At 43.8% G+C, this 15,777-nt stretch overlaps 1 protein-coding gene across 3 annotated transcripts in view; it reads left to right on the top strand.

The window, feature by feature from the left end:
- PTH1R (parathyroid hormone 1 receptor) overlaps positions 1 to 15,692 on the top strand; it is a 109,817-nt gene extending 94,125 nt beyond the window's left edge. For all 3 annotated transcript variants that reach the window (XM_057402866.1, XM_057402868.1, XM_057402867.1), the window contains exons 8-13: positions 4,175 to 4,235; positions 5,993 to 6,059; positions 9,589 to 9,683; positions 11,887 to 12,028; positions 13,272 to 13,313; positions 14,186 to 15,692. In XM_057402866.1, coding sequence (XP_057258849.1) covers positions 4,175 to 4,235; positions 5,993 to 6,059; positions 9,589 to 9,683; positions 11,887 to 12,028; positions 13,272 to 13,313; positions 14,186 to 14,548 — 770 coding nt within the window. In that variant the 3' untranslated portion in view covers positions 14,549 to 15,692. The remainder of the gene's footprint in view (positions 1 to 4,174; positions 4,236 to 5,992; positions 6,060 to 9,588; positions 9,684 to 11,886; positions 12,029 to 13,271; positions 13,314 to 14,185) is intronic.
- The last annotated feature ends 85 nt before the right edge of the window (positions 15,693 to 15,777 follow it).

Genomic DNA, 15,777 nt, shown 5'->3' with positions numbered 1-15,777 from the left:
TGTTTAACAAGAAAAACCAACTTGATGTGGCTTGTAATGCAGCCAAAGGAAAACAGTCTAACAGGCATGGTTTTCTCTCATTAATTCCTCCAGCCACAGCCAGAGTATAATTGTTTTATCAGAGCAACCACAAAGCTGAAGTCACACCTGTCACAACACCAATCATCCATGTGCTTCCAAAAGTTTGAGGCTGCTCAGTTTAAATTCCTCTGGAATGAGAAAATAGGATCCCTCCAGTTGCATTCAGTTTTGCTTTGTTTTGATTAGCATGATAATGTAGACACACACACCCGCACAGATGTACTGTTTTGATAGCTTTTGGGCACTTGAAAGGGCAACCCAATCCAAGACCCACTGGAGACAGTGGAAGAACTCCAGTTCCCTGCAGTGGGCACTGGATCCTGCCCATACCACAGAAATGAGTAACAGGGAATCAGTGATAAATAATAATAACCTTCCTCATAGGTACAGAAAAGACAAGTTTGCCCCAAAAGCTCTGATTTTTTTGTTTGTTTGCTTGCATAACAATAAGCAGCATGCATTTATCCTGCCTGGAAATTTACAAGGTGGGAGCAAGGAGCAAAAATCACCCTACAACACCTTATTTCCAGACTACTGAAGAAACCAGAACATATAGTTACTCTCTGATGTCACACCCAAAGATTTCTGTTGAGTCTTTTCCATACATATCCTCACTGGCACAAGGAAGCACAGCTCCTTAAAAGTCTGCAGCACCCTTCTTGCAAGGGAGACACTGATGACTGAAAGGAATTTGTTCCTTGCCAGCACCCAGAAAAAATAAATAAATAACGGTATTATGGGCAACAATAAATTCCCCAGCAGACTTCAAGTTCCCTGCAGCTGTTTTATGAAGGAAGCCTAAGAAGCATGACCAATACCTAGAAAACCCAAGCTGATTCCACTGGCATTTTTCCTTCACACCATGTTAATTCACTGCCATTGGCTGGACTGCACTGGCTTGCAGCTACGGTGCAAATGAGGATTGCAGGAAGACCTGAAAAGACAGATATATCGATGTGGTACTGTTAGAGGTGCTCAGGTTCAAAAACCCCATGATGGTGAACCCTGAATGTTTACCTGAGCAGAAATCATCCTTGACTGAAAGCATTCATACCTAACAGGATAAGAGGCAAAAAAGGATATTACTAGCTCTATTTAATATTAAGAAACTGTGACACAGGGAGGCAGAAAAAAACACATGCATTGTTCCTCAGAGAGGTTTTCAAATAGCAGGGAACTGAGATGAGATTTTTGTAGACCTACATAAGGTCTTTATTCATAAGCTTTCTTCTAGCAGTCGCTTTGCAGCCGCCTCCCTTACTCACAGCTTTGACACACGCATGTTAAGCCACTTTTCCAGCTATTAGCAGACATGTACACAAGAAAAGCAACAAAGGAAAGCAAGGGGTTGGAATGGCCACCAGACTTTGCCCAGCTTGAGGTTTGCATTTTCCAGCTGCTGGGGAGATACCTGACTTTATAGCACCTGCATTGTACACACTGTGTGTATTGACTGGAAATGCACAGCGCATACAATGTGGATTCTGTAGAAGTCATTCACAGCATCACCGCCCGGTGGGGGTCATCCTGTGTCACACTGGTCGTGCACATGGGGTACTTAAGTGCAAGGGGGCACGCATCCATCCACAACTGCATCTGTCCGCTCACAGCTACCCAGGAGATCACAGGCTTTTTGGAGACTTGCTTTCCCTTCTCTGGTGAGGTGGCCAGATGCATTTAAACATGAATTACCTTCCTGCTCACAGAGCTGCACCCTCTCAGTTTTCTTGCTGTTTCCAGACATCCTTGGATGTCTGGCTTTGAGGACTTCAGTCCTGATTTGGGGGTTAATGATTCTCCCATCAATGAGTGCTATGAGTGCTCAGCAGGAGGGACTGTCAATCTTGGGGCATCAGAGACCAGAACTTTCAAATGGAGAACCAGAAAGACAGTTGTCACCCTCTGAAAGTAAAAGATGTGCCGGAGGCAAAGCTAAACCTTCTGAATCTTCATGTTGTAAGACTAGCTTACCACAGTGGGAGAATTAGATCTAGAAATTACCTGACAGCCCAAGCACTCCATGATATGTTGGTGTAGAAAGAATCTAAACATGAGGCAGAGGAAAAGGAGGGAGAGGATTCATACCACTTTTTGTGAATTGAAAAATGTTCAGGATTGTTAACACTGCAAAAGAACGATGTAAGGGACCCAGAAAGACAAACGTAGCAATAAAACCGGTGCCAGGAATTCACTTGGTGTGTTTTGCAGAAAATATCAAGGATCCTTTTCCTAAGCTTGCCTGAACGAAATGATGCGGCAGCACACAGGGATTTTTTTTTAGGAGTAAACCCACAATAAACCCACATATAGGGATTTTTTTAGGAGTAATTATTTTCTTCTGTATATTTTATTGTCACTAGGAACCTTGAACACAGCACAGGGTTAGTATGAATGGGGACAGTATCTCTTCTGAAGTGCAGGACAGGCTAGAGAGGAACAAGCACATGTCAAACACATCCAAATCTCTGAAACAGTCTTTCAAACTTAGAGCTTCACAGTAGTGGGTGAACATCTACTGTCTTGCAGGTGGGCAGCAGGCATGTCAGCTTCTCAACACAGCCAGTTTCTCAGTTGATATAAACTGGAATATCATCAATGGTATCAGCACTTAAGCCTTTGATATCTCAGCCAGTAGCCTGGAGCATGCACGTATTTTTCATAGATAGGAGATTAACAGTAAGGAGGAAACAGGCAGTGCTTGTTACAATAAATCATCACCCTCCCCAAGCCCTAGGCTTCAGCACACTCAAGGGTTCCCAGTGCAATAGGTTAAGTATTTTCTTTCCAATGCCAGCCATTGCAGGGGACTGTAGAGAAGGGTACATTCCTTATAAATGTATCTTTGTAGGCAGCAGTGCTGCAGTGGTCCTGAGTGAGGCTCTGTGTTTAATTATTTATGCTTTCTTATATTACCATGGCATGTAAAGTTTGAACCAAGATAACGGCGCCGTTGTCCATGTGTGTACGAGACAAGCATCCCTGCTCCACACCCCAGCTCAGGAAAGCGCTCGTGGTCAGGAAAGCCTTTAAGCACCCTAATGAGACTTAAGTGCATGCTGAAAGTTAAGCGTGTGCTTATGCATGCCGAGCCCCAACTAGCTTAGACTGTGAACAGCATATTTACAGTCATCAGTGATAAATGTCGCCTTTATTTATTTTTTATTTTTTTTCTCACCTGAAAGGGGCTATTCTTCTTGAGTTTGTGGAAGCTACTGTGGATTTGATCCTGCCTTGTAAGGGAAGCCAGTAGGGGACTCAGTTGTACAAATAAAGCAGAACTGGACCCTAAAAAAATAAATAGAAGATTGCATTTGGTTATTGGTGATTCTTCACCTTTTCACGGGGAAAAGATGAAGCCCGGTGTAACTGTGCTGAAATAAAGATGGTTCATTTGGGAGTGAAAGTTTGACTGGTATATTCTGCAAACATTACTCTAAATTCTAGCATTTAGCTGCTTCATGCAGCAAGTCTCTCACTCTTAACAAGCTTCTAATCCATCCAGCCCTGTGCTGGGAGAAACGTTCTGAGCGTGACTCCAGATACACCTTTCTTTGATGTCAGGGGAAGGGAACAAATACCTTGGGAAAGGTGTGCTGCATTAAACCCTTCTCTGCTTCAAAAGGAATGAGTGGGCTAGAGCAGGTATCAGTTACCCAGGTTCAAGCACTGCAGGTTGTGTACCTGTAAAGTAGCATTAGAGAAAGGCACGGGACATGATGATTTATCCTGTCATGTCCATGACCATCCCAGGCGAGACCACACGGCTATCTCCCAAACACAAACCAGGAGGTAGCTTAAGCCTGGACCACTCCTGGGATTTTGGAGAACTGTTTCAAAAGCCAGGAGAGTTCAGTGGGGTGGACATGCGCAGACTATGACATTTGCCTTCCAGAAAATGTTCCCTGCCACTGTTTGGTTTACCATTTGGCCTACAGAAGAGACATAACACCAAGACCCAGCTTTCTCGGCCTAATTATGCTTAAATATTTAAAATTGATTCTTCCACCTTCCTCTCTCCCACTCCACCTACGCTTATGGTAATGGACCCCTCCAGTCCCCCTTCTCACCCTGCTTGACCTGTGTTTTTTTGCAGGACTCCCTGCTGTATTTGTTACAGCATGGGCCAGCGTGAGAGCCACTCTAGCCGACACAGAGTAAGTTGCATTGTGTTTTCTTTTCTCTCTTTTACGCATTACTCTTTTGCGGGGCTTTTGGCAAAGCCAGAATCGATTCCTACCATGAAGTTAACAAACTTCTGGGGGTGAGTGTGGCAGGAAAGGACAAAGTGGGTGCAACTTTCCCAGCTCTCCTTTCATTTTACAGAATGTGATAAATGTGAACACTTGCAGCTGTTATCCCTGGGGCTAAAAGGTACTGCTTCACAGCTAGGCAGGGACAGGATGGGGATCTTTAAAATCCTGAATGAATGGGAATGAAGCTGAGAGATAACAGGCTTAGCACAGTGTTGATGAGGTGGGGAAACTGTATTCCTCCCTGCAGGAGGTGTGGATGCCAGCATATCCTTAGGTTTAAAAAGCATTTGTACAAATTCATGGAAGATAAATTCCTCTAGAAGTCTTAGTTATTCTGTAATTGTCTGGCTCAGGAAGCCATCCTGAACAGCAAATTATTGGAAGAAAAAGCTAGAAAAACATTACTACCTGCTTAGGCAGAACTGCTGTTCCATCTTAAATATCAGCTTCTGGGTACTGTCAGAAACAAGATACAGATCAGCTGCTTCTTTAGTTCTACACATGCACCCTCATGGCTTCGTATTCTTACAGTGCTGAATGAAGGTTGCATAGCATCCAACCCTCAAACCCCCAAACAATCACATTTTCTCCCCATGATGCACAGGCTTGACCACACAACGGGTTTCACCAGCCCATGATCCACCAGCAAAAGTGTGGGGTCCCCAGGTAGCTTTTCAAATGTCTTCCGCTAGGAGGACACTGGTTTCCAAATGGGATATCAGCTCCAGGCTTGGAAGGATGGAATAGCACAGCTACTGAGGTCTGACGCATCTGCACTGGCAGAGCCTTATCCTCGTCTTTCAGTCAGCACTGGTGGTTTCTCTGCCCCTGCCTCTCGCTTTCCTTGAATAGCTGCCTGGGCAGTATTTGGCCAGTGAAATGAAAACTGCAGCTTCCCTGTGGGGGCCGTCTGGCTCGGATAAAGAAAAGCCTGTGGCACTCCTCTCTCCGTGGTTGGAGAGAATTCAGAGTAATTAACACTGAGTGACCTTATTTAATAGCTGCTGGAAACTCCTGGGAGGAAATAGTGTTCAGCCCCTTCTTGGCAGAGGGAATCGCCCAATATCCATGCCACCAACAGTTTGCCCTTCCAGTCTTCACTTGGATAAGGGCTAAAGATGAAAAAGAGATAAAGGCTTTTGTGAGGCACGGCTGGGTCTCATTGCAAGAGCAGGGCTGAAGGAAACCCAGGAACTGAATGTAGAACCACAATGTTGTCCCCACCACTGTGTCTTCAGACAGGACCCATGCAACATGGTTCTGTTTTATTTCAAGGGGTAATATTTGGCCATTTCAGCCTCTTGTTTTCACGAAGATTGTAGTTATTTACAGTAAGAAGGTGAAGAAGTGGAAAAGGGTGGGTTCCTGCCCAGAAGCAGGAGCAAGCCTTTATGGCTGTGAAAAGAGCTGTTCCACCATCTGGAGAGCATAACTGTAAATGCGTCTATTAGTGATTTCAGTTTTGTACATTATAACAGCAGGAGAAAGGCCTAATTTCAAAGCCGTGACAACTGAAGGCAGGGATAGAGCTAAGTCCTTCCACCACATCATGCTTTGGAGGAGCCCATTCTTTCAGGGTGGATTTATCCAACAAGACGCTTGACTCTATTGCTCTTTGTAACTAATGGTTTCCTGATGGAATGTCAATCTTTTCTCAGGTGTTGGGACTTGAGTGCTGGCAATTTAAAATGGATTATTCAGGTGCCCATCCTGGCAGCTATCGTGGTGAGTACTGTGTGATTGCAAGGAGTGGAAGCAGTGCCTTTGGTTGATGCAGGCCCAGTGGGAAGAGTTGAGCCAGACTGCCCTACTCTAATCACCCTGTTAACACAACTCCTGCCTTAATACCATGGAGTCTCTATATATCCAGTTCAAGGGATTTATATTTGACCTGCCTCTAAGTTTGATGGCTGCATACTGCAGAGGGCTTATGAGCAACTTCAAGTTTTGCTTAGGGGAGAAGAATGACACAGGAGTAAGATGCTAAAATCATTAGTTAAACACATATTCAAACCAATATTCCCAACCCATATGATATGGGGGGAACCCCTCAGGGTTCATAACATGTTCTCAGCAGGAATCTCCAGTTGGAAGAACTGGAATTTGAGTTCCATACCTAGACCAAACCTTTTCCACCGTCATGCTTCAGTGTCATCAGATTGTCTCAGACAATCTTTCTGAACTGATAAAAGCTTTGGATAACTCAAAGGTGGGGATGGAAATTAAACCATCTCAGCTATGATTGGACATGATGATAATCACTGATGGAGGATTACTTCAGTCCCCACCCAACAACCAGAGGGAACAGAAAGGATGTAAGTAACATTACGCAGACAAAGGACTGAGATCTCACAAGCTGAAGAACTCACAAAGGTAATTAGATGGGTAGTGTGCATTTGCAAGAGCAGGGTCCTAATTAGCTAGAGAACTTGCTTTCATAATTTCCTTTAAATACCCTTTCTTCCCCCTCAGTCTCTGTGGTTCTCCATTACTCTATCTTCTGATGGTTACATGAGAGCATGCAGAAAAGCTTGTCCACTCCCACACATCCTAGGTCCTCTTTACATTCATCCATGAATCTCCCTACAGTCTTCAGAGGGTTTTGCATCGAGCTGTATATAATTCCTTGCAACTCACACATCAGGAAGCCTTAGAAGATGATCAGTGTGGATGAGAGAAAAATCAGACCATCTGCATATAAACAGCAGGAAAGTTTCTGAGGTGAACGTGCTCATACATGTGATTAGGTGAGCTGCTTTGGAGTTGGGGGGCTTTTTTCTTCATCAGAATTTCCTTTTGGTGGAAATTCTCCACCTGGCTCTAGCAAATAGTTCTGCACCTTGGAAGAAACGAATCACCAAGCCCACATTGTAGTCACTGGAAATGAAATAGTAGGATGGAGAACAAAGTTCAGATAGTTCAACTAGATGAATGCCAGCAACCCCATTGCATTTAATTTAAAGCCCAATTAGCAGAGGAGAAAGAGCTCAATTAAGGCTTGTCCTTGTAAAAACAATGTTTCTCCACGAGGCTCTGCTGTGCTTGTACCCTGGCTATTTGCAAATGCAGCTATTTATCATGCAAAAATATTCTGTGGGTTGTTTCTGTTTAATTTCTGTGGGTTCATATTGTTCACTTGGCTGCCTTTTCAATTCCCACACTAGCTTGTCGTATGTTGCTGGACTAACTTCAGCATTTTCTGGATGTAGTGCAGAGAATTTGGAGGCTGAGGGGCTTAAAATCCATCCATTCTGCTGGTAGCTTTGATGTTATTCAGTAGTCTGGATTTCTTTTGAAACTTAGCACTTTTCAGGAAGTCAGAGGAGTTTCCCTCTTGACTGTGATACAGTTGGACATCTTCAATTTAGCCAACAAATGCAGAACAAAATCCCACTTTTGAGCTTCTGAAGCTAGAAAAACTCATATGAGAAACAAAGCCTGCCCTTTTTTTTCTTTTCTTTCCCTTTCAGATTGATTTCCAATGAAAATTAATTAAATGCCCTAGGCTGTATGCCTCTCTGCCTGTCAGTCTATCCATCTTTTCCCTATAGCTTTTGTGCCAGTCAGTAAATTCCAACCAAATGTAACGAAGGGAATGGGGTTGCATGGATGTTAAATTCCCAAAAACCGCATGAAAACAGTTGAGTAGATATGGGAGAGAAATTCTACTAATGCCCCTTCAAGGGAATGGGTGTAGTACAACCTCACCTCCTTTTTAACACAGAGGAGAGCTGTTCAAAATGAACTTGCACCTCGTTAAAGGAGAAGGAATCCAACCACAGAAGACAAAGCCATAGTAAACCAGGCCGTGTTCATTCAGTGGCTCAGGGAACTACTTGTTTTAATAGTGAGGATAATTAAACATTGGAACAACTTAGCAATGGTTGTGGTAGGATCTCCGTCATGGAAACACTGAAACCCAGATCTGCTATAACTCAAAGAAAAATTAATACAAGGAGGTCTTATGGACTGCGTTTTGCAGATCAGACTAGAAGTTCACAATGGTCCCTTCTGGCATAAAACTATGAGCCTGTGTGTGACATGGCAAGTTGTTTCCTTGAAATGCCACTATACTGGCATCTGAGAAGTCAAATGACTGCTGCAAGCTTCAAAAGAAACCCATAGGCATCAGCATTAGCCCAGCAACATGGATCAGCCCAGTGGACAGTTACACAATTGTTCTATTTATGGCCTTCCATAGTCCCAAAAACAGGATAGTCTAGGGCAGCAGCAGATGTAAATCCAGCCCTAGTGAAACCAGTCTCTGAAGAGCTCCAAAAAGCTGAGAATCCCTCAAACATGTCCTCATTTCCCCCCTCTGGTGTCAGTGAAGCCATAAAATGGCGCCATTGCCTTTTGCAGCACAGGTCACCATGAGCATGTTCCTGTAGGACTGGATTAGCTCAGTTGAGCAGCTGGCCACAAGATGGGCTCGTAGAGGTGGCTCCCTGAGTAGGAAATAGGTATTACTTACTGTCCTTATCCAGTCCATACTAAACACTCCTCCAGAGGAACAGTTAGCAGTGCATATAGAACCGAAGTTTTACAGTTCTATTGCCTTTCTGCATTCTTGATCTGTAGTGTCTTGTTAGGGCTACTCCATGTCTTTGTCATGGTGCAGTTTGCTTACTCTTCTTTCCTTTTGCACAAGAAAATATGGAAAGGCATCTTACTAATGCTTCTTTTAGCCAGAGGGTATCTAATTCTCAGGTGGGCTACAAGAGACAAATATAACCGTATTTCAGTCTGCTCCTTAGCTAAGTTTGAGAGATTTACAAGGCTATGAAAATGACCCATATTTCTGTATGGAGTTTTTTAAAAAGGTGGTGTGAAAAATACTGACAGTTGTCTGTAGTCCAGGCCTCAAAATGCCTGATAAGCACTGCCTTATATACTGATATCATGTCCCGTTACCAGGTGTCTGCCAGGCTAGCTAGCACAGATGTAGGTGTATCCATGTGAGATGCCCACACTTTGTCAGAGACAGCTATTCCTTTCTCTCTCTCAACCATTCAGGTTGAACACAGATGACTAGATCCCATCAAACCATTTGTGGTCTTTCCTGGGGAGCTCATCCCTTCCACAGGACAAGCTCCCCCAGAAGGAGCTTTTCACACAGCATGATCAGGTCACTGCCACAGCCCCTTCACTCATCTTGGGGAAAGCACTGACTGAACAGCCTTACCATTGACTGCATCTTTATTAACAGTTATCCTTTCTTTGTTGTGTTGTTTCTTTTTCCCACCTCTTCCAGGTAAATTTTATTCTTTTTATCAATATTATCAGAGTCCTAGCAACCAAGCTACGAGAGACAAATGCAGGGAGGTGTGACTCAAGACAACAGTACAGGTGAGTCACATACCCTTTCCACTTTTGGGGAGATGTCAAAGTCTTTGTTTCACCCCTTGACTAGAGAAGGAGGCTAGGGTGACTAGTTAAGAGTGTCTACACTGTAGACACCTAAAATAAGGTGAAACGAATGCTGTCTTCCAAGTCTGGTAATGCAGAATGAATCAACAGCAGTTCAGACATCTCCTAAACCTTTCAAATACAACCTGGGGGACCTGCCTTGTAGTTTAAAGAAATGAATTCAGTCTTCAGCCAATTTGGCCTTGAAACAAAAGTTCAAAAATAAAAGCATTGTGTTTGCCATTGGAGTCCCTAAAACTTGTGTCAGTTTATTTATTTTTTTCATTTCTCTCCTGTACTTTGTAAAACTTGGTCTGTTTGTTAAATCTGCATTTCAGTGCATGTTTCATTGCCTTTGCTGAAAGGAAAAAAGGATTCCTGACTCTTTGCTGGAAACCTGGCATATCCCTGCTTGTTTTATTTTCCTTTGTTCTGCCAGCTCTTCTCTCTTGATAATTTAGGATATTTGTAGCATGGTCAAAACTGCACAGAAAAAGCAGATTGTTGAGACACCTTGGCTGTTTGTTTGCTCCCAAGGCTTCTTGTAATCTCCTGAACTTGACTGACGAGCATGACCAGCAAAGGCAGGAAGTGGGGGCAGAAAGATTTGGGATGCAAACCATGAGCTCATTGCTACCATCTCACTCTCCAAACACAAGACGTTTCATTTGAAGCAGCAATGAGATTTGGCAGGAAAACACCTCTCTATTTTGCTTTGCTGCCCTGTCAGGGCTCTGATTTATCTATTTGTTTATTTCCTCCTGGCTGAAGCTTGCTCTTAATTATGGTTTGGATGCAACCTTCTCCTTTTAATATGATAATTCCCTCAGCGGTTTCCAGTTGCTGGACAGAGGAGGTACCAGATCTTTCTGGTAATGATGTTCACCCTTCTCAGTCATTGCCTGCACTTGGTGACTTGCTGTAACTCTTGGCAGAATGTTTACTCCTTCAATTAATATCACTTCCAGGCAAGGCTGGTTCCGTCGGGAGCAAACGCAGCCAAGTACTCAGGGTTGCACTGTACCTTCCCCCAGTCCCCAGCACAGGTCCTCTGCTGAGGTGGATCTGCTTCTTTAAAAAGGGGCTTTCCAAGTGAGATGGCAGTCCAAAGCACCTCCTGAGAGTGTTCACCATGCTCACCCCGTAGCGCACTGTCCTCTTCCCCTTGATATCTAGAGGAATTCTGCTCCTAGATGCACTTACCTCTCCACCAGCCCTGCTCTTTACAGGAGGCACTAACCCAGGGTGGACCTTCGTGTCTTGCCTCAATAAACAGGCTCAATCACAGAATCACAAAGTGGTTGAGGTTGGAAGATATCTCTGGAGGTCATGTAGCCAAAGCCTCCCTGCTCCAGCATTGTCAGTTACTGTAGGTTGTAGAGGACCATGTCCAGTTGTCATAAGCTGAAGCAGACCAGCATTTACAGACAAACTGACTTTAGGGAAAACAACTAAAAGAGGGTAAATTTAGACTAGGTATAAAGGAAGAAGTTCTTCCCTGTGAGGGTGGTGAGCCTCTGGCACAGGCTGCCCAGAGAAGCTGTGGCTGCCCCATCCCTGGCAGTGCTCAAGGCCAGGTTGGATGGGGCTTGGAGCAACCTGGTCTAGTGGAAGGTGTCCCTGCCCATGGCAGGGGGTTGGAACTGGATGAGCTTTAAGGTCCCTTCCAATCTAAACCACTCCATGATTCTATGATGACAAGGGTATTTAGTGCCAGTCAGAGGCTGAGTGCTGGAAGCAGCAGCGCAAATTTCTTTCCAGTCACATTTCCACCCTGTACCCATGATCCTGAGCCAAAGACAGGGATAGTCTGAGGCTGAAAAAGACATCTCAGAGTCTTAATCTCCAGTACATATAGCATCACATGGGGACATGTATGTGCAGAAGGTTAGACTAGCACATCAACACATGCCTGAGGATGGACTGGGTTGTGTCACATGCCATAAGAGAAGTAAGTTTGAAACTTCAGGGGGACACAGTGCCTGTGTAAATGTAAGATATCCAAACCTTGTCAAGAGGACATGTAAGCAGGTATGAAATTATGTTCAACTTGTGCCCAGGGTATGAGGTGGACAAGTTTGACTGGGAGGTATACTCCACCCACTAATTTCCTCTGTGTCTTTCTCTCTTCTTATTGCTATAGGAAGCTGCTGAAATCTACCCTCGTCCTTATGCCTCTGTTTGGCGTTCACTATATTGTTTTCATGGCTATGCCATACACAGATGTGTCAGGGATTCTTTGGCAAGTTCAAATGCACTATGAAATGCTGTTCAACTCTTTCCAGGTACTGTAACTGTTAAACTATGGGGAAGAACTGAAAGAATTTCAGTGGGGTGGGAAGAGAAATGAAAGTGTAAGGTTGTCATTGGAAGCAGGGCTGTTTCTACAGTACACCAGATTTCATTCACAAGGTGATTTGACAGTATTTTAGCATCAACTATGTTCTATATTTGCTAAACACAACATATAAAGGCTCAGTGTGTTCAACAAAAAAATGTTCCTGCTGAAAGATAACTTGCCCCACAGAATAAATCCCTTTAAATCCAGGTTAGACGTAAACTGGTAGAGATCCACAGAGACATGTTGTTTCAAATTAGCTTCCATTTTGCTTGTCCCAAAGTTGTCTTTCAGTCCTGTGAATGGATTCCTCAGTTTTAGGTTTGAGCAAAAGGCAGGTTCAGTTACAGTACCAGTCCTCTACAAGACACAGCAGCAAGAATACATAACCCTCTACAAGCAAAGCAGTGTTTGATTGTTACTGCACACCTTTCCCTGAGAGATGAATTTCTGGTTCATATGCTACTATCGTCATGGTTGACCAGTGTGGATGATGAAATGTGGACAGCTGGTCTGGCCAGGTGATGGTTTAGCGAAACTGCAAGAGAGATGGGGAGCAAGCTTACATTCATGTGCTTCCACAATCCCTGTTGGGTGTAGATAGGATGAAACAGTAGGTTACCTCAACAAGATCTGGGTAAGCTATCGGCCAACACAAAGATGTAGATGGTTTGCTCACATCTGAATTCCTTTGCTGATCCCATTAAGTCCATTCTACTTCACACACAGGCTACCCCACTTACAGCCAGAGCTGGAAAAGCCCCATCAGAACCACCTTCCACTCTGACATCCTGCAGCAGGATAAGCTACATGTAAAACACTAGAAATATTTATACAATAGTTTGTAAACATGCCCAATGAGGTAGATGCCACCAACTTCCCAGGCACCCATCAGCATCTTGCAACCTCTGCAGTAGGTCTGGGGGTGAAAATAGTCCCATGGCTAAGCCATGACCCAGAGGGCTTATATAGTCTATCTACTTTGTCAATAGTCTGAAGGAAAATGTCTATGTCGATCTGTCTCTCATGTGCTATTGAACAATGCAAGGTTTCTTACACATATTATATACTGCATACTGTGGATGTCATTGATTTCAGAGGAACACAGAGATGCTGGGCAGTGTCATCAGAAAAGAAATATTCACATGCAGCAAGATTAACATTAGTATGTTGTTTCTTCTTCCTTCTAGGGATTTTTTGTTGCCATCATATACTGTTTTTGCAATGGAGAGGTATGTCACCAGCTTCTTAATTATTTCTCTCCTTTGTTACATTAGTTTCACACACATATGGTAAGGCAGATGCACATCAGCATCTCCTCACTTATTTTAGAGACACAACATTGTTTTGCTCTCAATGAAAGATATGTCAGTACACATAGAAAGTTCATATCCTTGGTTTTGACATATAAGATATCCAGGTCAATATGTCACCAATAAATAACCTACTGGAAGTAGCTAATGGAGGGGAAAAAAAATGTGGTTTTCCTTTTCCTAGCATAAGTGCTGTTTAGTGTTGCTTAATTTGAGATCTGTGGCAGGAAGAAAAGTGGATCAATAGAGTAGCTGCCTAACCAGCAAGCTCTTTTGATTGTCCAGGCTTTTCTGACCTTTTTTCTATTTCCAAAGTGATAATGCTTTAATGTCTTTTTTTTTTTCACTAATTCCCTCTGTTCCTGCCAACTAAGAAACTAGATGGTCAGTGGCTGTACACTGAGAAAGAACAGAATGTGGCCCAGCATAAGACTGGTCCAGCATAAGGCTGGCTTGGCCTAAGTTTATGGATTTTAAGGCTAAATGAAACTACAAATACGCTGCTTAAGTTTTACAGCATAAAACTAAGATAAAATATCTACCATAACGGGAGCTGATCATGTCCCTTAACCCTGGGAGAGAGTTAACACATATTTCAGTTAGATGTTTTCAGCTATTCAAGCTTTCCAATGTCAAATATTTCATTTGGAAAGGGCAGATTGAATGTGAATTTAGTGTTCCTTCCAATTTCACTCCCCAGAATGTTTCTCACCCGTGCTGTCTGCGGATACTACCTCCTCCTGCTCCCATCTGCTCCTACTTATGCTTTTTTATCCCCTTTTGCTTCTCAGGTCCAAGCAGAAATTAAGAAGTCATGGAGCAGGTGGACATTAGCACTTGACTTTAAAAGGAAAGCACGAAGTGGGAGCACAACCTACAGTTATGGACCAATGGTTTCCCACACCAGCATCACAAATGTAGCCACAAGAGGAGCACTTGCCCTCCATCTCAATACAAGACTTATACCAGGGACCCTCAATGGACACCGGAATTTGCCAGGTTATGTAAAAAATGGCTCCATTTCTGAAAACTCCATGCCTTCTTCTGGACCAGAGCAGTACAACAAAGATGAGGAGTACCTGAATGGCTCTGGCCTTTACGATGGAGACAGACCTACAGTACTTGTTGAAGAAGAAAGAGAGACAGTGATGTAAAGAGAGAAAGAGATAAAAGAAGCAAAAGGATGGAAAAGGTTCCTGGAGAGCATTTAGTGGGCAAAAGAGTATCAGGCCACGCATTGGATGCCAAGGGTTTCCATACAGTTTCTCTGTTCTATGGAACGAGAAGTTAAGTTATATGGGAAAAAAAATGTGAGCCACCAATGTGGCCAGCTGTCGATCACATACATATTCTCAAGTGATCTAAGTCTCTCTGGTGTTAGCAGAAGCAGGGCTGTCTAGATCCACAGCCTTGCTACTGTTGAACAACTGAGATACTGGGAGTTCATGAAGGAGGGTTGTATAGCAGCAATGTGGTCCTTGGATCTCTTGGAGAGTGTGGGCAGCTGAGGAGGACAGGACTCACCCAGTAAAACAAGAGTCTTGCAGAGAGTGTACAGTGCCATCTTCTTGTGAGGGTACAAGCCACCCTGAGTATCAGTGTCTTCAGTTTGGTTTGCTGTTTCCCTATAAAGTCTGCCTGGTAACACACACAACACTGATCAAGACCTATTGCGGGGTCATAGCTGCCCACCCTTTCAGATAAGCACTCAATGCAGACAGCTCAGTACCACTGGTCGCATGTTCTTCACTTCGGCAATCTCACTCCTCGGCAAAATGCTCCTCTAAGGTGAGCAGGGTTAACAGCTCAAGGTTGCTGAATGCAGGCAGACAATGCTGTTCTCCTCTCCCTGACCTGAGTCCCAGTAGCAAGCCAGAAACCAGTGCAGTTTCAGGATGGAAAATGTGCTTGTCAGAATGTGTGACATTTCTGTTCTTCCAGATGTAGCAGAGAGAGGGGCCCACCGAGTGTGTTGAGGCAGGGTGGGGAATTTGCAGTTCTTGGGTATATGTGCCTATGTGTGTGTGGCTAAAATCAGTTGAGAGGGTAGCTAACTCAGCCCTCCCTTTTTGTGGGTGCTCATGGAAACAGGCTTCAGTCAGTTTTTAAACCTCTAAATTGCTTCTTGTTCCGCCCTCTGAATTTCCTGTTTCTTACTAGCCAAAACCCTTATTAGGAGAAAGACTCCATCAACAGTCTGCCTGTGTCACCCAGCAGCACAAGCTGTGGATACAGCCAGACAAACCTAAGCTCATGAGATCCAAAGGCAATATTTGCTTGATAAAAGCACAGGAATTGCTCATGGATGGTTACTTTTGAACATCTAAACTTTCTTATTCTTTGCATTTTGATCACACACACATGTCTGTGCACCAGCTCAGAG

The sequence above is a fragment of the Pezoporus wallicus genome, unplaced genomic scaffold (genome assembly GCF_028554395.1).
Source record: "Pezoporus wallicus isolate ANWC-B61680 ecotype Strahan unplaced genomic scaffold, APGP_CSIRO_Pwel_v1 contig_8057, whole genome shotgun sequence".
NCBI lineage: Eukaryota > Metazoa > Chordata > Aves > Psittaciformes > Psittacidae > Pezoporus > Pezoporus wallicus.
This window is presented reverse-complemented; position numbering and strand designations above follow the sequence as displayed.